Source organism: Puntigrus tetrazona, chromosome 3 (assembly GCF_018831695.1).
Source record: "Puntigrus tetrazona isolate hp1 chromosome 3, ASM1883169v1, whole genome shotgun sequence".
NCBI lineage: Eukaryota > Metazoa > Chordata > Actinopteri > Cypriniformes > Cyprinidae > Puntigrus > Puntigrus tetrazona.
The window spans coordinates 14126657-14152664 of record NC_056701.1 but is presented as its reverse complement, the minus strand read 5'-3'; the positions used below and the strand labels follow the sequence as shown (position 1 = coordinate 14152664).

Below are 26008 nucleotides of genomic sequence, written 5' to 3'. Positions count from 1 at the left end.
GTGTTCACTTCTAGCCGTTTTCAAGCAAGTACTGCACAGTCGTAGCTTATCTTTGGGCATTCCTTTAAAGTAGTGATATCACATTACTGCGCGGCTATATTCATTATCGGCGTAGTAAGATAGTACTGTAATACATTTCACGTCTCCTAAAGTGTCGGGCACTTGGAAGCTCTTCTTACCATCATAACTGTGAATACTTAAAATACTTTGGCAATTTGCAGACTGTATTCTGATATAAATATCGCCAGAGAAACATTTTTATGCACAAAGACCAGTTTCTTATAAACAAGACATGTATTGTACGAGTTATTAAAAACCTTGTGCGCTCTTATATGCACTGTAAAATGCTCGATGCTTCTTTGAGACTGACGTACTTAGGAAGTCACGTCAGTGTAAATATTAGCATAATGTATTCAAATATTCTGATTTGAATTGGGTTTGCGGTCAATGCAGACGATCGCTGCCCATGGACACTATAGGCTATATACTCTGTATCCCATTATTCATTGATTATCTGTAATTCAGGTAATTGAAATGCACTCTGGGTCAGCTAATGCTAACACTTCAAATTATACACCCTCTGAAATAATTTGTCTCCTGCTGTTTGCTCATGTAAGCTTGTTTAGGTTGGATGGCAATCTTCATCTGACACCTGCTGAATTAGTCTTTGAAAGAAAGGCCTTATTATTTATATAGCTTGAAGCCTAAGGCATGGTGTAACATGGAATAATACTGAACACCGAACCAGTATTTCTGTTTTGTTTCCATCTGCTTCCATTCAAAAACAGACACTGGAGCACACACAAATGCACACATACACACCCCCGATGACTCATTGTTTCTAGCCATCCAACAATACCCGGTTCTCATGACTTTTCCTCTGTTGGCATTAAAAGGGGTCCCCAAGTGACTTCTTCGCTGCTCTGAGCGTGAGGCCCTGTTCAGAGACAATTGCGATATTTTAAAACTGGAAAACATATGTACCAGCTATAAAAATGAAAGCCGCTCAGGAAGTTTAACATCAGCAGACTCTTCTTACCGCTGACTCTTACAAAGTAGCTGCATCCCAAACAAAGGTTGGACTGATTATGCGAACTTTCTGTTGAGCTGACAGCAGCATGAGAGAAGAATGAATTATGTCGGTCTTGAGCATTACGGCGCAAAAAAAGCCATCAATAAACTAGACATTACATTTGTGCTCTGCATTTGTACTATGTTTGTTTTGTTCGTTAAATTATATCCTATATATTAAATCATGTTTGAATAATGTTTCCTGTCAAATAAATAAACGAAATTTGCATATGTTATAAATGATGTTGCAATTCGTTAAAATATGTATAAATATGTTTATGTTAGGTAACAGTTCATGAAGCATACTCGGGTTTTGTGCTTCTTAAAAAGTCATGAGACACCAAAGTGTATTGCAAATGTGGACTTATGCACACACTGATGTGATAATAATATCATAACTTCCAAATAATAAAAAAACGCAGCTGCCGCTTGTGTCGTTGTTTACTTTTGTGAATGCAACAGTCTACTGCTGAGCAAAAGCGTGCTCCGACTGTGACCTGTTGAATCTATCCCAAGAAACTCGTACAGAAGAAAAAGAGACGACGCCTCTGTTTGGATAGGCTGCAGGTACGTCTCTCAGAAAGGGGCGGACACCAGCCCGTACTTTTAAATGGGCTTGATGTTAAAAGCACGGCTAACCTTGTCGGACAGCGAGCGCTCGTGCTGTTGGGAGGGTAGTGGCTGTTTCGTTCGTTGTGGGCGTTGTATGCGAGGTGTACCTGTCCTGGGACACTCGTCAGGTAGAGAAACGACAGACAGCAGACCGGGATCCTAACCGTGCCATCTAAGCAGAAACTCCGCAGCTGTCACCATGTTCAGAAAGAAGACCGGAAAGACCAGCGTGGCCATCAGCGATAAAAGGTCGGTGGTGACCCGATACAGTATCGCTTTGCATTGTCTCGTCGTTCCGGAGTCACTAGGCGTTTTTGCGTTTCCTTGTCGTTCGGGTTGCGGTAGCTGCTTGCCACTTTACACAAGCTAACCCGTATTTTAAAATGTATCTTTACGTTAAACCGGGTTAATACTTGCTTGACTTAAGGTTACTGTAGTAAGGGTGTGGCGCTGTAACAGGTTGGATAAGTTTTCTCTGAGATAGATATTGCGTGGTTTCTCTGCTTCTCGTCTGGGTTGGTCTCGGTTCACATTTAAAACTTTTTTTTTGCTGTATTAAAATGTGTCTGGTTTCAACTGCAGTCTACTCTGGACACACGTTTATAGTAAGAGAGCGTATGTGTTGAATGATTGCATAAATAAACTATATCTAGGTCCTCATCTTTGCGATAAACAACTGGATAACCTTCAGACAGATCTTTTAGTTGTGACACACTCCATTTGGGAAGCGCAGGAAAGACGGTTCAAGGTGAACTATTTTGTCACAGACCATTGGTTATTCTGTTCTGAGCATGCAACTGTAAAATAAATAGATTTATTTAAATTTAACGTCGCTTGTGTTATTTCATTCACAGTAATCGACATTTTATTGTTCTTATTGCGTATACAGCACATACGATTGAGAACAGGCTGACAAAATGTGTAGGGAATCTTGGAAAGAAGCCGGGAGAGAAGTGTGATCGAAGTGACAAGTTCAAGTTCAGACAAGCATGAGCTTCGGATGGAGTGAGAGACGAGTCTGGCCCCGAGCTTCGTTCCAGCGGGAATCAATATCGGATACTAATATTGTAAAAGCAGCGCAGGGTCTTTCACTGTAGCTATGAAGGACTTTACTCCAGGAGTATGGTTTCAGTCTGAGTCAAAATTATTTTATTGGTTACAGATGTACTAAAAAGAGGTTTTTCTAAACACATAGTTTTGTGTTTAGGTCATCTTTGGGTGTTGTTTGGCTGAGCACAGTGGGTCACTCCGTGTCAAATGTGCCATGTTTTGTGACTTGTCTGTCAGCTTTTGACAGAAACAAGGCATGGCACACTGAGATATGGGCAGTTTGTTTGCAGTAGGCTAAAAAGGACAAAACCATAGGCTAGTTAATACTGTGCTTATTATACCCACATTTCTTATTTCATGTTTTTGCATTTGTATATTTTGGGTATGGGAACGCCTCTAGGGAAGGGAAGTGAGCATCAAATAATTGCTCGCCACACCCAGATCTTCCCCTCGAATCAGATTAAATTATTTTCTTTAGACAGCAGTTCAAATGTTGCTGCTTGTCCCCATTATCTGTTATATAAATCTGCCAATTTCACAAAAAATTTAATTGCAGCTTTGCTTTTGTATGTCTTGCTGCTTTAATGGTTGTTTTTGATTAAATAAATTACAACAACATTGGTTACATAATCTCATGTTTAAACAGTCCAGCTGTGTTTCGCCTCTCATTTTGATGGGTTTCACATGCAGATGCATTCAGAGTAGACAACATCGAAATCTATGAAAAATCACTCCTGTATGCGTAGTGACACATTAGTAAACTTGTTGGACCAGTTTGAGTTTCTAACGCCCTCATTAAAGCCACCTTCTTGTTGTAATTATCAGCCTCATTTGCATCTCTCAGTCATAACTCAGTTCTACAGCGAACATAAAATGTAAAATTAAGACAAAACTGTTTTGTATTTCATGACAGGACATTATAATTTTAGTCAGTGTGAGATATTTTTAACCTGCAACGAAGATCATTATTAATGATTCATACTGTTGGATGTTAAAACAACATGCCTTGTCCTTAAGGCAAATACGGCCCAAGGTGTGCAATTTGTTACTGATCAAGTTTAGTCATGTCTACTATACACTGTTAAATGGCATTTCTCTAGAATTCGCAGAATGCAAAACTATGCAAGGCTGCTGTAATGTTGGACAGCATTTCTACATTTTTCTGTATGCTTCAGCTGAGAGGTGCAACTTTTTTTTTGTTAGCACCATGGTTCTCTTAACAGATCTAAAATCTGTGCCAGATGATGTGGAATGAAAGTGTTTCAAGTCCGGTGTTTATTTTCAGAGCATGACAGCGAAGTGAAGTGAGGTGTTCTGTCCTAGATCCAGAGATGCAACATAACAGACCTACCACATTTGCAGCAGTATTTTAGGAAAAATGCAAATGCAAAAAAACCCAAAAAACTTTCTGTTATTTCACCTTAGACCGCCTGACACTGATTTGGCGACCCTGATCGACAAGTTGCAGAAAAATGCAGACAAGGTGGAGAAGAACATCATTGAGACGGAACAGAATCTCAACAGGGTAAGCACAGAATGACACTTTCTATGGATTACAAATCAAACCAATAAGCATGTCAGTGCACCTTCAGAGATGCCAGATTAGGGTTACTTTGGGTCAAATAGAAGAAAGTGTATACCAGTGTATATTTTATTGTTATTTAGTATTATTTTTAGTATTGTGGCTTTTTCAAATTTAGGTCATTTTGTTGTTTTTGCACAACAAATATTTTGTGTGCGAGCGTGTATATATGTATATGTTGTCAAACTAATATATGTGTGTGTGTGCTGTGTATAATTATTATGCATGTAAAGACACACATGCATCATATATTTTGTGTCATATTTATATAAATATTTAAAATATATAAATGTAACATTTTTAATAAATATATATACATGCATGTGTGTGTATTTATATATGCAAAATAAATATACATACTACAAATATTTTATGTAAACAAAAACATTATATATATTAAATATGTATTATTATTATTATATTAAATAAAAATAAGAATATTTTTCTAAATATCTGCTTTTGATGAAAAAATAGATGAAAGAAAGTCATACAGATTTGGAATGACCATCTATTTATCTATTGATGCATAACTATTCTTAATAGTGTTTCTCATTGATGTTTCCAGGACATCAAGAAGATCAATGAGGGCAAGCAACCCCTCTACCAGGAGGACACCAACAAGAGGATCCTGAACTCACTGGAGCTGTTGAATAGTCTGGATGAAGATGCATCCAATGCCTCTCGTTTGCAGCACCCTCAAGCTGAAATGATTGAGAAGGAGTGAGTACTAACATTCTAACTCTGTCTACATGACCACCTTTAAACTGAATTATCCAATAGCATTGCATGCTTTATGCCATGGAAACAGAATTTTGCTGGGATTGTGGATGACTTTTTTTTTTTTTTTTTTTCTTCTCAATGGTGAAGTATGAGACAACTGCGAGTGCGTGTGATGAAGCTCCGCGAGGAACATGATCGCATTTACCACATCACACGATCAGAGCAGATTCCCATTGTGAACTGGGGAAAGATCGTTGACGAGAAACTGGTGTGTGTCTAAACATATCTCTCTCTTTCTTTTGAATGTACAGTTTCAAATGCAATCGATTCATGTCCGATTATGCTTTGGTGCAGGCAAATGTGAACAACAAAGGATACGGACAAGATCTGCTGATCGTCGAGAATGAATTGGAGGAGCACAATATTTTCCACAGTGAAGTCGAGGCACTGGCTCCGTACATCACAGGAAACAGGGTACATTTTAACTTTCTTTTTTAAATGCAGTTCTGAATGATAGAAGTATAGATGGCTATTTTGAACAGTCATGCGAATGACATCTGTGACTCATCTGCTTACTTGCATAACAGGACAGTCTGGATGGTCAACAGGCAAAGTACAACAAACTACTGGTGAAACTTCATTTTTTGCTTCTAATTTTCAACTTAGATATGCACTGAAGTTGCAATAGTTAGTTGTCAGTTCTCGAGTCTCAAAACACTGGATATTGCCATGTCTGTCTCAGGCGAGCTCATCTGCACGTCAGAAGAACCTGCTCAGTTTGAGGGACTACATGCAGCGCTGCACTAATGAGCTCTACTGGATGGAGCAGCAAGCTGAAGAGCGAACCGCGTATGACTGGAGCGACAACAACCTGGACTACCCTGCCCGAAAGAGGCAGTATGAGGTAAATGAACGGCTCTTTGATGCTAGGTAATGCATAAATGAGTTGTGATTCTAGATAAGAGTGTGGATTATAACTTGTATTGATATGTTACATTTTAAATATGCTTTCATCACTTAAACCTCCTGCAAATTACAGTATTGAAATGAAAACAATGAGTCTATATATTTTTAACATGCTTCTTTGTACTTCATCAGAACTTCATTAGCAAGTGTCTGGAGGCTAAGGAGAAGAGCATCACCCAGCTGAATGAAGATGGAGAGGAACTTATTGAGCAGAACCATCCAGGAAAAAATGTCATTGGGGTAATTACAAGTCACTTGCTAAAAAAAAAAGACAGTCAAAACCTAGCAGTGGTCGTTGCCACAGGCAATATCCAATGATCCGCTTTATACTTTAAAATAACCACCATAATTGACATGTGGATTAAAGGGGTTCTTAGTTAGATTCTCAACCACAGGCTTCTTAAAAACATTTAATAATGTATGATCTCCCAGTTGGATATTGTACTGACTGACTCTGTAGATGAGAGAATGCTAACTTGTAGAAAGGTCAGAAAAAGACCAAGTATCTTCAGGCTAACACATATTACACAACAATACACTACATTGATTGCAGATAAACCACATAACTTCAGTGCACATAACTAATAAAAAATATCGAAATTTATTATAATCAGTAATGGGTCATAAAAGAATTCTCAAAATCCCCTTTCTATATAGATACATAATTTAACGTGCACTAGTGCTTTCAAACAATTAATTGTGATTCATTGCATCCAAAATACGTTTTTCTTTACAATATGTGTGTGTGTGCATGCTGTGTATATTTATGTATATATAAATATTACGCAAAAATCCATATATATATATATATATATGTATATATGTATATATATAATATTTCTGGATTGTTTTTTCTATCAAATAATTGTATATGATAATATTAATGATATATAAACAAAACGATTAATAAACTAAAACATTTCATATGTTTTTAGGCACACATGGATGCCGTACATGCGGATTGGAAGGAATACCTCAATCTGCTCATCTGTGAGGAGAACCACCTCAAGAACATGGATGATTATCACAAAGTCAGTTTGCGTCTTGCATCATTTCCTATTCTATATTTCCTTTAGTTTGCTTTCAGACTTGCTCAGTTACATTCTTTGTATTTTTCCAGTTCCACAAGGATGCAAGAGACACCAGCGATTTGTTGAAGCGCCTGGAAACCGAAATCAACCAGAAGTACAACCCTGAGTTTAAAGATATGTACCAGATGGAGGGCCTGATTGCTGACCTAAATGTAAATACACTGTGCTAATTTGGCACCCATTACTAAATCTTTACCGAATTGCTGAACTAAAAGGTGTCTTCGCTATCTAAGTCTGTGTGTGTATGTATTGACAGGATCAAGCAAAGGCCATGGACCATTACGACGAGCGCCTGAAAGCTCTTCAGAAGCGCAGTCTGCAGGTGCTCCCTCTGAAGTACCGCAGGGAGACTCCTCAGAAACTGCTCCCTATCGAGGCTCTCTGTGAATACGAGACTAATGAGGTACGGAGTTTGAGCTCTCGCTCACTTTATGCATGCGGCTTAGAGCTCCGCTAATACCAGTCAGTGAACCATCAGCTATTATCATGAGTAAGCACAGAAAAACGTTACACTCTGTCTCTGCTTGTGTTTTGGATTCCCCCATCTAATGTATTTAAATCCCTAAGAAGGCCTTCACCCAAACGATTCATCTCATATAAACCTCTGGAGACGTGTGCAGGGGATTTTGCACGGATTTCACATTTATTTTAAGAATTTAGGCTGCAATATCAAGTTGAAACAGAGCTTACTTGCTTATTTTGTTTGACACAGGGTTCAATTTTGCGAGGGGAGCGGTACACCCTGCTCAGGAACAATGGGTCAAAATGGGACGTGAAGGACGCAAATGGCCGCACCATGAGTGTTCCAGCTGTGTGCTTCATAATTCCTCCAACCGACCCTGAGGCTGTGGCCGTTGCTGATAAGTAAGTATTCCCTGATCTGTACATGTGGTTTATAATGTATACACTTGAAAATGTGTCTAATCGGAAAACATCTGTGCAGTCTAATAAACCAGCACAAGGGTATCAAGCAGAAAGTAGCCAGCAGCAAATCTGCACTACAGGGACGACTGGCAGAGCTGAAGAAGGATAGTACAGGAGGTCAAGGTTTGTCTCTCCTGTTATAATATACTTAAATGCAGAGCTCTCCAAAAGACAGTAAAATACTCAATGCCTTCATTTCTTGAACCTCAGATAAACAAGAGCAGCAATGCCGTCAGCTGATGGCAGGACTGGATAAAGTGGTCGGTGATCTGGATAAGCAGGAGAAGGCCATTTACTCTCGTGTGCGCCCCCCACTGGAGCAGACACGTCCTGTGCAAGACAGCGCTGACCGGCTGCAGGACATTAAGGTACAAAGTTTGGTGTTTTTTAAGGATGTATTAGTGGACATTGTGCATTTTTCTGAATAAATATATATTTTAATAGGCATATATTTTCATTCTGATAATGTTTATTAAATAAGGTTTTCTCTAAGTAAGGTTGTTCTCAACCTTATTAGAGTCTTAACATTTTCAAATCCAAATAAAAGGTGAAAAAATAAGAAACTGCACATAATTTTTTAGTGTCTATTCATTTTTTTTTTTTTTTTTTTTCATTTTCATTTTAAACACAGAAGCATTAATTCTGGTCTTGTGTTTCAGTGGCAACTGATGTTTTTACTTTAAGTTAATCCAGTGTTTTGTTCACAGGACATTGCTGCTGCTGTTCGTAAGGTAGAGCCAGAAAAGTCTACAAAAGTGCAGGAAGCTGAGAGTTTCCTCAAATCTTCTCCCAAATGTGCAAGTGCACCACAGCTCTACTCTAAGGTGGATGAGGCAAACAAAAAATACAATAAAGTTGATTTGCTTTTGAAAAGTGCTGATGACAAGTAAGTATTACTTTCTTTTTTACAGTGGAAATCACAAAGGTTTTGTTAATTAAGAGCTTGAATTGTAAGCCTAAAAATTGCCCTTTTGTAGACTGCAGAACTCCTATCGGCTTGAGAATTCTCTGCAGAATGGCAAAGCTCTGCTGTCCTCTTATGAGAACAAACTGGCAAGAGAGGAGGTCGCTCCATCTGACCCCACCTCACTGGACAAGACCCAGCGTGAGTTGGCGGTAAGTCTAGTAATTTATGCCACATTAGGTTTTATATAATAATAATTATTATATAATAATAATTTTTCTTTATATTGTTTATTTCATCTTATTTTTTTGTTTAATAGTATACTATGCATTCATATATTGAACTCCTGTCTCCAGGATATTGCATCTGAGCTGAGGAGCAAAAGATCTACTGTCACAGAGACTGAGCAGAACCTGAGAGATGCCAAGGCCAGCTGCAACAACATGGCCAACAAAGTGCAAGAACATTGCCCTGATATTGAGAGGCAGGAGGCTGAAGTTCAGAAACTCACCAAGCGCTTTGACAACCTGAACAGACAGGTTGAAGCAAGGTGAGATCATATTCATTTAAATTCTTTTACATGGACATGTACTTAAAAATTACTTCATTTAATATATTCATAATATTTCTGTCACACCTTAACATAATAGGACTGATTTCACTGTTTATGGTTCTATTTCATATAGGGTAGAATTTTTTGATATAGCGTTTTGTGTCAAGAAGAGCATTTATTAATTTGTGTTTTATTTGTACAGTAAATTAGCTATTGTTCATTGTTAATTAAAGCTTGTGAAATATGTACATCTGTACATAATGTTGATGAACTGAACCTTATTGTAAAGTTGTATCCTTGCTTATGTTATTCAGATACATTCTTATTTCCATAGGTCCTACAGAAAGTGTATTTAATCACAAAATAGCAAAAGAGCATCTTTAATTATTTGAATTGTATTCAATTTACAGATCACAGTGTCTGCAAAGAGCCAAAACCGCCCATGCCAACTACAACAATGACTATGACAACCTTAATAGCTGGCTTTCTAGACTACCAAACTATGAGCCACGTGAAACCGATGACGTCAGACAGATTGATGACAAACTAAAAAATCAAAGAGTATGAATTTAGACACGTCTGTCATTACAATAATTGCATTACAACATTACAAATTATATTTTATTTAGAAAAACTATGTTTGAAATGTACAGAATCTGCTCTCTGACATCACAAGAAAGGAATCAGACCTGAACAATGTGTCTAGAAATGCACAGCTTTATCAGCAAGCAGTCAAGGTACAAAAACCTCAGTGTATTACTTGCAGAGCATTATCCTACTATCATGTTTATGCAAAGCCATGTGAACTCCTTTGTGTTATGGCTTTCAGGACTACGAAAATGAAGCGGAGCGGTTTAAATCCATCCTTGACCTTGAAGATGGTTTGGTTCCTCAGACATACAAAAGGAGCAGACTCGAATCTCCTGCCTTGAAAGTGAAGAGAGAGGTGAATGTTTTCAACACGTAAACAGTTTCCTGGATCAAGTAATTAGTATGCCTTTTAATGACAGTTTTTCTGACTGTTAAAGTTTAAACATGATTGTTGTGTTTTAAAGGAATCTGCAATTGAGTCCAAATTCACTGAAGCAAATGCTGTGAACAAGCAGAGGCTGCAGAACCTGGAGTTTGCCCAAGGCCTTCTTAACCAGGTAAAACACATTTTTAACATACACTGTGCATGAAAATAACCAGAGTATGGCATAAGCATTGCTTTTTAATATTTTTGCAATTCTTTATAGCAACCAGAAGTTACAATAATCCAGCAAAATGTCCAGACGGTGAGATCCTCAGCCCCAGGAGAAGAGCCCTGGAGAATCAGAAAACAGCTTCAGGAGGAAATTCAGCGGAGAGACCAACTGGAAAGAGAAATTCAGACTGTCCAAAGTGACATTTATTTACTAGAGGGCCAGAAACCGCAGGACACAATCGTCAAGAAAGAGCTCATCAAGAAGGTGCATGATCCTCAACTTGATGAAGAATACCACCGGGTTCAGCAGAAGCTATTAGAAGAAAGCAGGACCACTCGTGTCTTAGAGAGCGAGTTGGACACCCTCCGTGTAAAGCTGCGTGGAATTGAGACCGAAATGAAAGAAGGAGCTCAGCAGTATACAGTCAAAGAGGTGCTCCGCATTGAGAGGGACAGGGGACAGGAAGAAGAACTCAGGAGACTGAGAGAAGATCTTGAGGAACTTAAGAGACTGAAGATGGTCAGAGAGAATGAAATCATTCAGATTCAAAAGCAAGTGACTATTCTTGCAGAGGAGAAAAGCAGAGAGCAGGAAATCATCAGGGAGGAAGAAGTCATTAAGGTACAGAATGACCCTCAACTTGAGAGTGAGTACAGACTACTGCTTGACAGGAAACAAAAAGAAATAGACAGCCGAAAGGAACTCGAAGATGAGCTTCGATTCCTGCAGGATAAACTAAGGCGTCTTGAAAAGGAAAAGGCAATGGCTGAGGAAAAGATTTCCATCAAAGAAGTACTTAAAGTTGAGAAAGATATTGCTTTGGAGAGAGAGGTAGACAACCTGAGAAGACAATACGAAGATGAAAAAACCAAGCGCAGCTCATTGCTGAGAGAGAAAACAGACATGAATCGCAAGATCACCAGCCTGGAGGAAGAGAAGTCGAAGGTCATCATTCAGGAGAAAGTGCGCGAGATTGTTCGACCTGATCCGAAGGCGGAAGCGGAGGTGGCAAACCTTCGACTTGACCTTGTGGAGCAGCAGAGAAGATGCAGAGATTCAGAGCTCCAGCTGAAGACTTTCCAGGATGAATTGACAGTGCTAAGAAACAGAGGCCCACAAATTGAATACAAGGAAATCATCAAAGAGGTCATCAAATACAAGATTGACCCGGAAACGGAAAGAGAGCTGGAGAAGCTCAGGAATGAAATTGTGGACAAAACCCACCAGACAGAGAAATTTGAGATGGAGATTCTCCAACTCAAAGAGGAGATTCAAAGATGGAAAGACACCAAGCCTCAGATTAATACCAAAGAGGTTGTAAATGAGATCCTCCAGTACAGAGAAGATCCTAAGACCAAGGAGGAGATTGAGAGTCTGAAGCGGAAACTGTCTGAGGAACAGAGGAAACGTTTGGACCTGGAAAATGAAAGGGCCTCCAATGAAGAAAGGATCAGGATTAAGAAGATCGACTTGTCACAGGTGAGGGAGAAGGTTGTCCAGCAAGAGGTAGTGAAGATGGAGCAGGATCCCCTCTTGAGGTCTGAATGTGACACTTTCACTCAAAACATCAACAATGAGCAGAAACAGAGAGAAATCCTAAAAGAAGAGCTGATCAGGTTGCAGCATCAAAAGGCTGAATTCGACATTCAGCTTGAGGAGCTGGAACGAGAACGCAGAGCCCGCAGAGAAGCTGAACTTGAAATCCAGAGGCTGAGAGTGCGGCTCAATGAACTGGAGATCAGGGACAAGGAAAACCGAGAAAAGGTTACAGTTAAGCAAAAAGTTGTACTCCAGCAGGACCCTCAGCAAGAAAAAGAGCACTCTATCCTACGTCTTCAGGTTGAAGAGGAGAGGCACAAGCGGATGCTTTTGGAGAAGGAGTACAATGCCTTGTTGCAACAGCAGGAAATACTCGAGAGAACGGAAGTGCGTGAAAAAGTCGTGCGAACCGAAAAAATTCAAGTCGAGCGAGACCCTGAGGCTGAGATGGACATTATAAGGCTAAAGAAAAGCCTTGAAGAAGAAGAGAAACGACGTCGTGAGCTGGACCAAGAGATGATCAACATGAACTCGAAGCTTTCCGAGATGGAGTTCACCAATACAAAATCATCCAAAGAACTTGACTACATTCGTGATGAAAGCAACAGGTTACAGCAGGAGAACCAACGCCTGCAGAACGAAGTAAGGAAACTGCAAGCCGAGATCGAGATCACGACAAAAGAAACCAGACACATCACTGAGACGTCTCCGGTGGAGAACAGCAGGAACCTGGAAATTCGACTGGAATCCTTGCAAAGAGAACTCACTGAACTTAAGCGCATGCGAATCGAGAAAGACGAAGAAATCGAAAAGCTTCAGAAGAGTCTGTCTGCAATGAGAGTGAAAAGGGAGCAGCGGGAAAGTCACCTCCGCCGCTCGATTGTCGTCATTGATCCGGACACCGGGAAGGAGATGAGGCCTGAGGAGGCTTACAAGCTCGGCCTGATCGACTGGAAAATGTTCGTCAACCTGCAGAGTCAAGAATGCGACTGGGAGGAGATCACAGTCAAGGGTCCAAGCGGCGAGTCCTCCGTTCTTCATGACAGAAAATCGGGCAAGAAGTTTGCCATTGAAGACGCTCTGAGGGCTGGAAACATCACAAACCGTCAGCTGCAACAGTATCAGAACAAAGAGATCAGCATCCAGGAGTTCGGCGTCATGCTGTCAGGCAGAGGCAAATGAATCTGTTAATCAAAAAAAACAACATCATATACTGCTTGAATAAACGTGCTGTTTGTGTTCTCTGTATTCATTTTCTCAATACAGGATGTATTTATTTTTAAATGCATTCGTATACCAATGCAAGATGGTGTTCTTTTGGTTATGGTGCTGAATATGGGTTAATGTTTCTATCACTATACCTATGAATCTTCATTGAAGATTAGCGAGATATGAGAATTTTTACTGAAGTTTTACTGAAATGTAGTTCAGTTTTACTGTAATCTGATCTAATATATGCATACAAAATGTGTGCCTTGATGATAAAGTTATGGCCCTATCTGTCTCTCTTTATGCACTTTTTACTTGTGTCAGATTATTCTACTTTCATGTTTGATTTGAGATTAAAAAAAAAATTAAATGAAGATAAATCAGAGTACTGTTATATTTTTCCCTCCATCTTTATCATGAAGTAATAAAAGCTGAAGCTGTCTTTGCGATCATTTTTACTTAACAAAACATGTAGGTGTCTTTCATCTGTGGTTTAAATGGTTCCCATACAATACACAAACAAAATAAAATACTTAAAATGTTTTTGCAGTAGTATTTTTCAATTTTCAGAACTAAAAACACTGGACATTTATTAAACCGCAGTAAAGTAAATTTACGATTAGGCATTCAGACCACAGTTGATATGACATTTTGTCATATCACATGATATTTATCAAATGCTAATATGGCCAGTGTCTATTCCATCACATCTTAAATTATGGTCATGTTTAATAGCTTTGGTAATGACATTTTTATGCATATTTAGAATAAAATGTCCAATGTTTTTATTTATTACATTTTCTCCTAGCTTTTTCACACATAATTTCATACTTTTTATGTTATTTTACATAATTTGACAAAATAAACTTTCATCTTTATGGCTGATTTGTGCGTGTCTGTATTATATTATTAGTGCTGTCAAACAGTTAATCACATTTAAAATAAATGTTTTTGTCTACATGATATATAGTCATGGCCAAAATTGTTGGAACCCCTGAAATTTTTCCAAAAAAATCAAGTATTTCTCACTGAAAAGTATTTCATGATGCACAGTCAAGGCACCCAGTGCCAGAGGTAGCAAAACATCTTTGAACCTCCATCATATTTGACTGTAGGTACTGTGTTCTTTTCTTTGTAGGCCTCATTCCGTTTTTGGTAAACAGTAGAATGATGTGCTTTACCAAAAAGCTCTGCCTTGGTCTCATCTGTCCACAAGGCGTTTTCCCAGAAGGATTTTGGCTTACTCAAGTACATTTTGGCAAACTGTAGTCTTGCTTTTTTATGTCTCTGTCTCAGCAGTGGGGTCTTCCTGGGTCTTCTGCCATAGCGCTTCATTTCATTTAAATGTCGACGGATAGTTCATGCTGACGCTGATGCACCCTAAGCCTGCAGGACAGCTTAAATTTCTTAGAAACTTGTTTGGGGCTGCTTATCAACCTTTCATCAATTTTTCTCTTCTGACCACAGGGAGATTAACTATAGTGCCATGGGTTGCAAACTTGATAATGTTGCTCACCGTGGACAAAGGCAAATCTAGATCTCTGGAGATGGACTTTGAGATTGTTGATATTTTTTTCACAATTTTGGTTCTCAAGTCCTCAGACAGTTCTCTTCTCCTTTTTCTGTTGTCCATGCTTAGTGTGGCACACACAGACACACAATGCAAAGACTAAGTCAACTTCTTTTCTTTTTATCTGCTTTCAGGTGTGATTTTTATATTGCCCACACCTGTTACATGCTTAAAACTATCTTATTTATCCACAATTTTTAAGGGTGCCAATAATTGTTTGAGTTTTGTGTGATGTTGTGTCAAATTATCTTTTTTTTTTTTTGTTCCAATACACACAAAGGGATTAAACATGTGTATAGCAAAACATGTGTTAATGCAATACTTTTCTGTAAGAAATACTTGATTTTCTGGAGAAATTTCAGGGGTGCCAACAATTTTGGCCATGACTGTATGAAAATATTTAGAAAATATTTACATGTATATTTAGTGTTGCCAAACGATTAGCATCAATATATATATATATATATATATATATATATATATATATATATATATATATATATATATATATATATATATATATATATACTGTGTACTGTGTATATTTATTATGTATACATAAATACACACACATAAAGTATATATTTAGAAAATATTTGCACGTGTATACATTTATTTCCATTTATATTTTATATTATGTATAAAATATTTAATATATATAATTTCTGTATTTATATTTTCATATAAATAACATACACAGTACACATATATTACATAAAAAACTTTATTTTGGATGCCATTAATCGCTTGACAGCACTACGTTATCGTTGCAAATTGGTATTTCTATGCTATATAGTTCTATGAATTTCCACAGGAGGACCTCTACATAACTCCTCCGCAACCTGCTGCTTAAAAATACATGAAGCAGGTCAGTGTCGTTACACTTTTAGTAAGCCACGAGCGAAACTACAAGTCTCGTAGTAACAGCCTCCAACGATAAACAAGACGAGCGCGTACCGCTTTCGTCGCGTCGCGTCGCTCGCAGGGGTAGATGGGTGTAGTGGGTGTGTTCATTCCCTGCATTCAGTGCGACGTTTCTCACTAACAGTTTAAGATGGCGACCGTGCACCTAAGGATCGGGGATCTGGTTTGGTAAGATAACAATTTCAACTTTACACGATTTGATTTTGCGTCAGTGTCAAATTCTCGTGCGTGCGCGTGAAAGGCATTTTGCCGTGGCTGCAATAAAATGCTTCGCTTAAAAATCTTTCATATGGCCCAGTTTATGGGTCGTCAAGCCAAACACTGAGCAGCAGGCTTGAGAGAGCTTAGCATAGAAGCTAACGATATGCCTTTACTTTATATGCTTTTTGGGGGAAACCTGCGATGTTAGTCTGTTTAACGCTAAAAAGGGGTTTCGTCTTAAGTTTAGGTGTGTAATTATATAACCAGTTAATTTAATACAGGCTTCGGTGCAGATAGGGGGCAGTTTGCTGATGGGGTCGAAACGGGGTTTGCTATACACTAACGTTAGCTAGCTTGTTTCGAGGCACGAGATATTTCACTTAATAAGCGCTCAGTCGTGTCACGTTTTATTTACAATACTAACTTATCGTCTCAATTTGTGTTTCAGGGGTAAGCTTGGACGCTATCCACCTTGGCCAGGCAAGGTAAGGTCTTTTCATGTAAACGATTGAGTTGAACTTCTGTTGTTTTTATGAGGTCAGCTGTTAGCTTTTGCATATAGAGGTCGAATTTGCCGTTTTTGGCCGCTTTCAATCAAAGCAAAGCAATGATGCTTCCATTTAAACCTTAATACAAGTCCAGAAAGGCATTCTGTTTAGACTGTTCGCTTAGTTTGAGATACAGCCAAGTTACTGTATCAGCAGACTCTTTTTGGATAATGTGTTGGTTTGTTGCGTTTACTGATCCCTAACCGTTGTGTTTTCAGATCGTCAGTCCTCCGAAGGATCTGAAAAAGCCGAGAGGCAAAAAATGTTTCTTTGTGAAGTTTTTTGGAACTGAAGATCAGTGAGTACAGAGACGCCCGTAGCCTTCTGCCGTCACTTCCTCTTGTTTGCAGAGGATTCGAGAGGTTAAACCAAGCAGATGTTGACTTTTGATATGCCTTGCCCTTTTAGCGCCTGGATAAAGGTAGAGCAGCTAAAGCCTTACCACCCCCACAAAGAGGAGATGATCAAGATAAACAAAGGAAAGCGCTTCCAACAAGCTGTTGATGCCGTTGAGGAGTACCTAAAGAAGGCCAAGGGAAAAGATCAGGTAAGTGTGTTCACAAACTTGTGGTCTTGTTTTCACCTTTTCCGTGATCTGATTAAATGCATCTTCCCCTTATTTTCTCACACTGTACATGTACAAAATGGCCTTGAGTCGTGCAGATTATGTATGGCTATACAGTGGAAGCAAGTTGGCACCAAAACGGTTGTCAGGTAGTCTTACAGGTTTGGAGTGGCAAGAGAGTAAGCAAATTGTAAGCCTTGGGGGAAAGGCCCTAGTTACACCTGTTATGAAGAAATCCCTCTTTATTTCCGATTGTAATGTACATCTAGGTTTCTTGTCACCACTTGTGATCAGATTTTAAGGTCGCATAGGCATTGCTCACAATGCCAGTGTTTAACTTCACATAAAGAAAATCACAAAGTCGGCAACCGTTGTTTCCACATTAAGTTTAATCCCACTGTAGGCAGGGGTCCATTCTTCGTACATCGCAAGCTCACTTAGCTGGATTTCGCTTGATCGTGGGTCATGTGGTTTTTTTGTTGCCATGACTTGCTGTCATAGCAACAGGTCCGTAAGCTTAAGGAGCAAGCTTATTTCATGTAAACAGGAATAGATTGCATCTTTAAAATTTGTTCCTGCCATTGCTACTTTATTACAAGAGTATCTTACTGGGTCCAAGGGAATTAATTAAAATAACAAATAATATAGCAATGCTTCTGTAGTCTATAATACCATAAACAAAGTCAGTTTTACTCATTGAACGATTTACTTGTGATGAAATAATTGCTTTATTAAAATTAAAATTGTATTGCTGTCTTACACATACACACACACACAGCGTTCTTAGCTGTGCCTTAATTTGGGTGATGAATGACAGGTATTAAGGGATGATGAAGTGCAGGAGATGTAGATAACTTAAATTAATGCAGTCATTTAAGGCAACTGCTTCAAAGATAAATATGCCCTGTTTTTAATTTTATTTTATTTTTTATATATGATTCCCAATTATATTAATGATTTGTATTATTTCTACAGACCTTACATTTTTATTTTAATGTTATAATTAGCAATTAAGTTAATCTATTTATTTCATTTACATAGTTTTGTTCGATTAGATGTTTCCTTTATAAAAGTCTAGAAGTTTTTCGTCAGGTGTCTTTTATGATAAGATGACGTTACGTTGCTGTCTCGCCACCAGCCAATCACTCCATTGTTGTTTTGAGTTTCGGGAATGCGGGAATCCTAGACGACTTAATCCAGATATTTTAATCCAATGCACAAATTTGTTCGAAGAACCAAATTAGCCAGAGATCAGTGATCAGGAGTATAAGATCTGGCATCTTTCAAATCATAACGTATAAAGAATGGACCCCAGGACATTGAGTCAAACCACGCTTTTTTTTTTTTTTTTTTTAATAGATATAAGGTCTGGTTTCTGTTCCCACCTCTCTTTTTATGTTGCCACCCAAAACGCTTCACTACCAGGCACAAACGGGTTCTTCAAAATTCACCAGGTAGTATTTCAGAAATAATTCCTCATGTTTTGTAAACTTTGTTTTACAGGCACACTCTGATGACAAAAGCAAGTCAGATAAAGGGCGTAAAGCAGCTAAACCAATGAAGATCATTGAAGAAGATGACGAAGATGCCTTTAAGGGTGGCTCATCGGACAAGGTTAGAAAATATTTCTTTGCCGTTAAATACCATTGTGGAGGGAAAAGGCTAGGTCATAGCACTTTTTTTTTTTGCCCGCTTCATCAAAGTCCTTCGCTAAGGCCATTTGCTGTTGCACCTGCCGTGGAGTCAGGTTACAATTGTATGTTTTAGAGGTGGATTTGTCAAGAGCTACCTACCCATTCATTGAGCCTGATGTCATCTTTTGCAGTGTGGCCGTATTTTGACTGGGTCGAGATGCAGCTAGATGTTTCATGAGATATAGCCATTCTGTACACACGGTGAATGTGTCTCTCTTTCCCTTAAGGAACAGACTGATTCTGACCCAGAGCCATCCTCAGTACGACGGCTGGTCGCTGGAACAGTATCAGGATTCAAATGGGAGAGCAGTGTAGGTTACATTCACAGTTTGCTTCTGCACTTTTACGGGATCTGCTGCACATATGCCCTTTTTTAGTCATCAGTAAGACTGATTTTGGTGCAGTTACAGCTGTGAATTCTCATAGCAGCCGCACGGCTGGTGTGAAAACACCGCTTTTTCAAAACGTCATTATGTCCTTCACTGTATAGTTGCACCTCTCACCATGTCGCTGTAATTAGTTGCAGATGAAATAACTGTCAGGTCAGTAAGTCTCTTTGGAGAATAGTTTCCAATTTAACTCTCTTCCATTATAGCCAGTAAAGGATGACCCACATTTTCATCACTTTCTGCTCAGCCAGTCTGAGAAGGTAAGGAGACTTTTTGCTGGGATGCTGAATGATTTTCTAGTTAGTGCAACCTTACCCCTGTCTCTTGCACATTGCACACTGCACACAATGGCTGCTCTAATAATTTCTGAATAATATCCTCCCCCAAACTGCTTCTGGCAATGCTAATCGGCCAAATCTGCAGCATGGCAGTTGTACAGTTGAGTTGTTTTTTTGTTTTTTTTATAACCTAACGGGACAGACAGCGTCAAGCTTATTGGTTGATCCTCTGAGATTGTGAGCTGATGTACTCAACTTTGCAGTTTAAAAAAAAAATTTCTTTGTCTCAGCTGTGGTCAGGGTCCAAAATAACTTTTTTTCTTTTCTTTTTTTTTTTCCTCCAGCATTTCAAGTAGCAAAAAAGCACACTGTTTTTAAAAGTGAGATCAGTAAGATTTACAGTTTGAACAGAAATTCTTTTATCAGTCAAGAATGCATCAACTCTTATGGTGCTACTAAATATTTCTGAATAAATGCTTTTCTTTTGAACTTTTAATATTAGAATTTTTGTTGTCATTGTAATAATACATTATTACTGCTCCTGTATTTTTTGCACAAATAAATAAAGCATTGGCTGGTATAAGAGACTTGAGACAAAAAAAATCTTACTGACCTCAAACTTATGAGAGATAGTGTTCACTATATTTCAGAAAAGTTGGATGGGAGACAGTTATGTCCATATGTATGCCTGTTAATACAAAGGAGGTTTTACCTGCAATCATTTTGTCGGGTTGTTGTCAATCTCGTGTGTGCAAAAAGTGGGGTGATAGACCATGGAAACAATACTGTAAGAAAGCAAAAAGTTTTTATTTTTCCCACAGCATTTGTGAGCTACAAACTATGGTAAAAATGTTTTTATTGAAACCAAATAAATGGGCTGTAAAAAAAAAAAAAAATTGTGCCAAAAAGTTAATTTTGGACTCTGGTTGCACAGTTTGTTACATGCTAGTCCGTGTGAATAATTGATTGGATTGAAGGGAAAAAAACTGCAACGGAAAAGCTTGTTTTCAGCCAGCAAAGACGCCCAGCCAAAATACTCTTGTGCTTCTGTTCGTGTGCCAGTTATACCAGCAAACTGTTTAAATGACTCTTCCTTTCCTCTTGGCACTTCCTCTTTGGAGGAACATTTCCTTCTTGCTTGTCCTTTTGCCCTTTGCTTTCAGGCACCACAGTCAGAAACGAATTGATCTTAAAATTATATCTCCAAAAAGGAGACCCTGAGATCTTAATTGCCTGAGGTTTTTCTCAAAAATGTGCATTTAGGCTGCGTCAGCCATTTTCTTGCCCTGTATAAGTTTCAGTTAAACTGAAACGGAGCATGTGGCTGAGCATGATAACTTGATTTTCAGTTCCTAACACTGGCTTTGCTCCTGGCTCTCACATCAGATATGGCAGAAAGAGCTGCGCGGCACGACAGCAGAAGATAATATAAGTGCAATCTTTACTGGAAGCTGACGGAGCAATGAATATCGTGCACTTAAGATCATTTGTGACTGTTGGGCCAAAAGGTTTCCACCTGGTTTTCCTCCCCTGGCTCTGTACTTGGTGTTTTCAATAATTGTGTGTCTAGGATCCTTTTGTGCAAGATTGTTTGCTATTTCTAGACTAAAATGAATGTGCTGAATTGACTTTGACAAAAAAAATGTCCCTTTTCCTTACAGCCAGCTTCATCAATGGAACCCATCACCAAACGCTTAAAGATAATCGAGGAGGTGAGCGCTTTCTAGCATTTGACAGCTTGTGGTTTCTTCATTAACCTGCTAACTAGCCAGCATTGCTTGGTAATTTGAAATAATTGTCTGTTTTCTTCGAAAAGGACACAGGATCAACATCTATTCAAGCAGCAGACAGCACAGCCATCAATGGCAGCATCACACCTACAGACAAAAGGTAACAAGAAAAGATCATGCTTTTAGTGCTCAGAAAAGGTGGCAGTCCAAATGTCACCATTGAAGTTCTGGTATAAAAAAAAAATCTGGAAGTTCAAGGTTTTAGTCGTTTTAGACACTTCTAATTTAAAACATTTTTCATCTTATTTTAAGTAACTTTGCCAGAAAAGGTTTTAGAATTTTTATTATACGTTAAGGTCCTTGTGAGCCAGAGTTTTGTGACTGGTTTTACTTCCATATCGGAGACTTCCGAGAGAAACAGAATATTGACTGAGGGTGTGACTTGTTTGTTTGTTTTTTTTCTACTGCGAGTTGATTGGATGTAATAAAGTAGGTGTTTTATTCAGAACACTGACAGTTGGAGGGGCGTGGTTAAGGTTGATACACTCATGCCCAAGCCGCCAAACTGATATCTAAACTGATTTTAGAAAGGTTTTTATTGTATTTGTTTTCCTTATTGTTTTTGCCATGAAAATAGCCTAAGATGTACTGACATGAAATAAAAATATTCTACTGTGGTTTGGTTTGGTTTTTTTTGCTTCGCTGCATTCACTGAAAAAATTATGAGCTGGTTTTTAGTAAATCAAAAATAAGTATGATGACACTAACTGTAATGTTTGCATTATTTTTCACAACAGGATAGGGTTCCTTGGACTTGGACTGATGGGCAGTGGTGTGGTTTCTAATTTGTTAAAGATGGGGCATGTTGTGACAGTTTGGAATCGCACTGCAGAAAAGGTACAATCCAAGGTGTTTGGTTGCTTCTTATGTTACACAAAGTGAGTGAAAGGTTTGTTTTGAACTTTTTATTTCCTCCTTTTCCAGTGCGATTTGTTCATCCAAGAAGGTGCCAGATTAGGACGAACACCAGCAGAAGTTGTGTCCATGTGCGATATCACATTTTCCTGTGTGTCAGACCCAAAAGCTGCCAGAGATGTAGGTCAATGTTTTGTAAAAAAAAAAAAAAATGTTTGCCAAGCTGCTTTTTCTTGGGTTTACATGTGCGGTATTATTTCCGTTCAGCTTGTGTTAGGTCCTAGCGGAGTCCTACAGGGAATCAGACCAGGCAAGTGTTATGTGGAGATGTCAACCGTTGATCCAGAAACCATCACAGAGCTTGCACAGGTAACAAGCAACATCCAGACGGGTCTTTCATGACATTACCAGGGGAAGTCTGTAACTAAGGTTCATTTGACTCTGTAGGTCATCACATCCAGAGGTGGCAGATTCCTAGAAGCTCCGGTTTCAGGCAGCCAGCAGCTTTCCAATGACGGCATGCTGGTCATTGTTGCTGCAGGAGACCGCAGTGTTTATGAAGACTGTAGCAGTTGCTTCCAGGCAATGGGGAAGACGTCTTTCTTTATAGGTACTACGGCCTTTCAGTCGTGCCATGTGGCTGTGTGCGAGGTAGATGTTTCCACGTGATAACTTTGTTTTTTCATCGAAGCAGGGGAAGCAGGAAATGCTGCGAGAATGATGCTGATCCTTAACATGGTTCAAGGCAGTTTCATGGCAACCATCGCGGAGGGATTGACCTTGGCGCAGGCCACGGGCCAGTCGCAACAAACATTCTTGGATATTCTTTGCCAAGGACAAATGGCAAGCACGTTTGTGGACCAGAAATGCCAGAGTAGGTTTACTTTGTAACATTTCTAAGATTCTGACAAGAAGTGTTGGTAGATTAACCATTTTCGGTTACGTGCTGATTGGACATGTCTAACGGTGTCCACCCAAATGCCTATTTAGTCATTTATTGCACAAGTCTTCCAAGGGAACGTTACAAAACTATTGTAAAACTTCAATGGAAACTGGTGACTATTACAATGTAGCTCCTTTTGGAGCTATTAGTTTGATACTAGAATATAGCTCATTTTATTTAACATTTGTTAAATTTTTCCTCAGATATCTTGCAGGGCAACTTCAAACCTGATTACTACCTGAAACACATCCAGAAAGATCTGCGATTAGCCATTTCAATGGGAGATTCTGTTAATCATCCAACACCAATGGCAGCTGCTGCAAATGAGGTAAAACAGCTTTTTGGTAACTGATTTTGGTCACTTGGCCACAATAAATGACCAACTAATGTATTTTAAGTTCTGTAATGTAAACTAAACCACGGAACTTAATTTAATGTAATATTTAATTGTAGTATATGGATATTTAATAGTAATTTCCCTCTGCAATTAGATTAACTAAGCATTATATTTTGGGAAAGCTAAAGTTAATCTTTAACGCCAGGTTTCATAGACGTGGATTAAGACTAGTCCCTGACTAAAATGTAAGCCTGAGCTGTTTTAACTGAAATAACTTGCACTGACTGATCCTAAAATATACCAGTGCCTTTGTTTTGTATCAAGATACACCTCAGGTGTTTTTAAGTCTATAAAAATTACTTGAGTCTCTATTGAACTATGGCCTAATTCTGGTGTGGTCTAATTCCTGTCTTTGAAACCGGCCTAAAAATGTTAAAAATAAATATCCTTTTTCATTTTTTCATTATGCATAATGTTGTGATGCCTAAATTCACTTAATATATATTGTGTGTGTGTGTGTATACACGCACACGTACACATACATGCATGCATGCATACATTCTGTATTATTAAAAGTTGGAAATTATCATCTCAAATAATAGGTGTCATTTAAAACTTGAATTGTGTTTCCTAGAACTAAATTCAATTTTGGCTTATGCTTCCGTTTGAAGTAATGCATTGTTTTGTACTTCTGCAGGTATACAAAAGAGCAAAAGCATTGGACCAGTCGGACAATGACATGTCTGCAGTCTACAGAGCTTATATTCACTAATCCTGTTTATGTGCTCTACATCCTGGACCACAAACCTCACCTACTTCTTTGTTCCTCTCCCTCTGTCTTTCTCTCTGCTGATGAATTTTGTTGGGCACCAGTGATATGTTTTCCCATGTATAATGGGATCTCTTTAGCAGCCTAATCTGAGCATTGCACTGACTGTAATATAGCTGCACGTATGCTCAGTGGGAGGTTATTAAACTCCCTGCGAGTGATTTATTTTATGATAGAACGTGCAGTGTATTATATCTGCGTTTCGTTAAGGCTACTGCATTCGCTGCAGTGTTGTTTGAAGATGCTAGGGTTTTTATTTATCATTCATAACTTTACAAACGAATTCCCACGTTGTAATTTTCAATCTTCAGAAACATGTAAAGTGTGAACTTTTGATCACAAACAGGCTTAAGGAGCACGACGAAGAAGAAGCCACTGCATTGCCTTAATACCCATATAAGATAGATGTATTTATTTATTTTATCTCTTAAAGATCACCATCAATGTCAGGTGCAATTTGGCCGTACTTTTTTTTTTTTTTCTCCTATTCCTTTCAGTTTTGGAGGTCACCTGTTCAATAGTAAATGATTTTGTTCTTATTGCCTTATGATAAATGCAGTTTTTTTTTTTTTTTATTTGGTTGTGTAATCTCACAGAAGTTCCTAAAACGATTTTTCCATTTACAATGAAGCTAATGCTGAAAAGCATCCAGTAGTTTTCCCATTGTTGAATCTTGATCTCTGCAACAGATGTTTCCGTTTTTCCAGCTTGACTATTTTACGGACGGATTTGTTTCACGGCTTTTAAGTCTTTCACCTGTTGTGGTGGGATAATTTGAAGACATTTTAAGTTGACTTATTTGCTTTTGCTTTTTAAATTGGATGTTATATTTTGTCCAAGTCATTCAGCTGGCAGAGTGATCTGTTTTTATTTTTTTTTTGACTAATTTACGGTTTTGTTTTTTTTCTTTCTAAAATTACCATTACGGGCCGTAAGAAATTTAAAACAAAGTTAAGTCAAAGTAATGTTTTGCTGCATTTTATCCCTACATTATGATTGCTTTTGTTAATTTTAAGTGATATTACAAGCCATGAAATCAGTGGCATATAATTTGGTCTTTTTTTTAAACTCAGAACAAATACAGGGTGATTCATTTTCTATAAATTGTTCTGCCAAAAAAAGGAAAAAAAAGACTTTGAAGTGCTTAGTTATGGATACGAAAATTCTGTGATTTACTAAGGACTCTGTAAGATTAAGATGTTGTAAATATCCCCATCAAAGGGTTGGGTTATTTGAATACATGGAATAACATGCTTTCAGTTTGACTCTACTGAAATTTATTAATCATCTGTTGTCTTAATATTGTAGACTGTTCTTTTGTCTTAGCTAATGGGTTTATTTACTGTAAATGGTTTGATTTTTGTGGCTTAAACAGAGCTGGTGATGATATACTGACGACTTGATTCCAGTTGTGCAAGGAAGGTATTGGTGTTAATTGGAGGTATTTATAATTTCATGTAAATGTGAAATTTCTTTTTTTGTTTTCGTTTGTGCGGTCAACTGAACCCTCTGAATAAACAAACCGAATGTCCAGCTGTTTATTTATTCTTAGGTCTAATGTCTGTTCCGAGTTCATACATGAAATGAAAACGCAATATGATATTACAAATGTTGTGTATTTTTTTAAAATGTTTTTATAATAGAAATGCATTTTCAAATAGGTTTTGGCGGCGTTCA

The 26008-nt window shown here is 38.3% G+C and overlaps 2 protein-coding genes across 6 annotated transcripts; both read left to right on the top strand.

Annotated features, from left to right (window-relative positions):
- Window positions 1-1694: 1694 nt before the first annotated feature.
- On the top strand, window positions 1695-14293 carry ppl (periplakin). Its single transcript, XM_043235128.1, has 22 exons — window positions 1695-1932; window positions 4159-4258; window positions 4881-5035; window positions 5183-5303; window positions 5390-5509; window positions 5623-5664; window positions 5778-5939; window positions 6134-6241; window positions 6937-7032; window positions 7122-7244; window positions 7349-7495; window positions 7805-7956; window positions 8036-8139; window positions 8227-8384; window positions 8724-8902; window positions 8994-9132; window positions 9277-9470; window positions 9884-10034; window positions 10127-10210; window positions 10303-10419; window positions 10529-10621; window positions 10712-14293. Exons 1-22 carry the CDS (start codon window positions 1883-1885, stop codon window positions 13379-13381), a joined length of 5265 nt encoding a protein of 1754 aa, XP_043091063.1. The 5' UTR covers window positions 1695-1882; the 3' UTR covers window positions 13382-14293.
- A 1669-nt stretch (window positions 14294-15962) lies between these two features.
- On the top strand, window positions 15963-25862 carry glyr1 (glyoxylate reductase 1 homolog (Arabidopsis)). Of its 5 annotated transcripts, none has more exons than XM_043233919.1 (16): window positions 15963-16070; window positions 16552-16588; window positions 16870-16949; window positions 17060-17198; window positions 18720-18830; window positions 19138-19221; window positions 19506-19559; window positions 21239-21289; window positions 21394-21467; window positions 22105-22204; window positions 22292-22402; window positions 22490-22591; window positions 22670-22832; window positions 22917-23096; window positions 23369-23493; window positions 24200-25862. In XM_043233919.1, exons 1-16 carry the CDS (start codon window positions 16033-16035, stop codon window positions 24272-24274), a joined length of 1524 nt encoding a protein of 507 aa, XP_043089854.1. In that variant the 5' UTR covers window positions 15963-16032; the 3' UTR covers window positions 24275-25862. The 5 variants fall into 5 exon arrangements, with proteins under 5 accessions (XP_043089854.1, XP_043089853.1, XP_043089857.1 ...); XM_043233918.1 differs by having other exon boundaries at window positions 22914-23096; XM_043233922.1 differs by lacking the exon at window positions 19138-19221 and having other exon boundaries at window positions 22914-23096.
- The last annotated feature ends 146 nt before the right edge of the window (window positions 25863-26008 follow it).

Coding starts and splice junctions, on each gene's coding strand:
- ppl (XM_043235128.1), top strand. CDS start 1,883: ATGTTCAGAAAGAAGACCGGAAAGACCAGCGTGGCCATCAGCGATAAA. Junction 4,259..4,880: donor CGGAACAGAATCTCAACAGG/GTAAGCACAGAA, acceptor TGATGTTTCCAG/GACATCAAGAAGATCAATGA. Junction 9,471..9,883: donor AACAGACAGGTTGAAGCAAG/GTGAGATCATAT, acceptor TTCAATTTACAG/ATCACAGTGTCTGCAAAGAG.
- glyr1 (XM_043233918.1), top strand. CDS start 16,033: ATGGCGACCGTGCACCTAAGGATCGGGGATCTGGTTTG. Junction 21,468..22,104: donor ATCACACCTACAGACAAAAG/GTAACAAGAAAA, acceptor TTTTCACAACAG/GATAGGGTTCCTTGGACTTG. Junction 23,097..23,368: donor TGTGGACCAGAAATGCCAGA/GTAGGTTTACTT, acceptor ATTTTTCCTCAG/ATATCTTGCAGGGCAACTTC.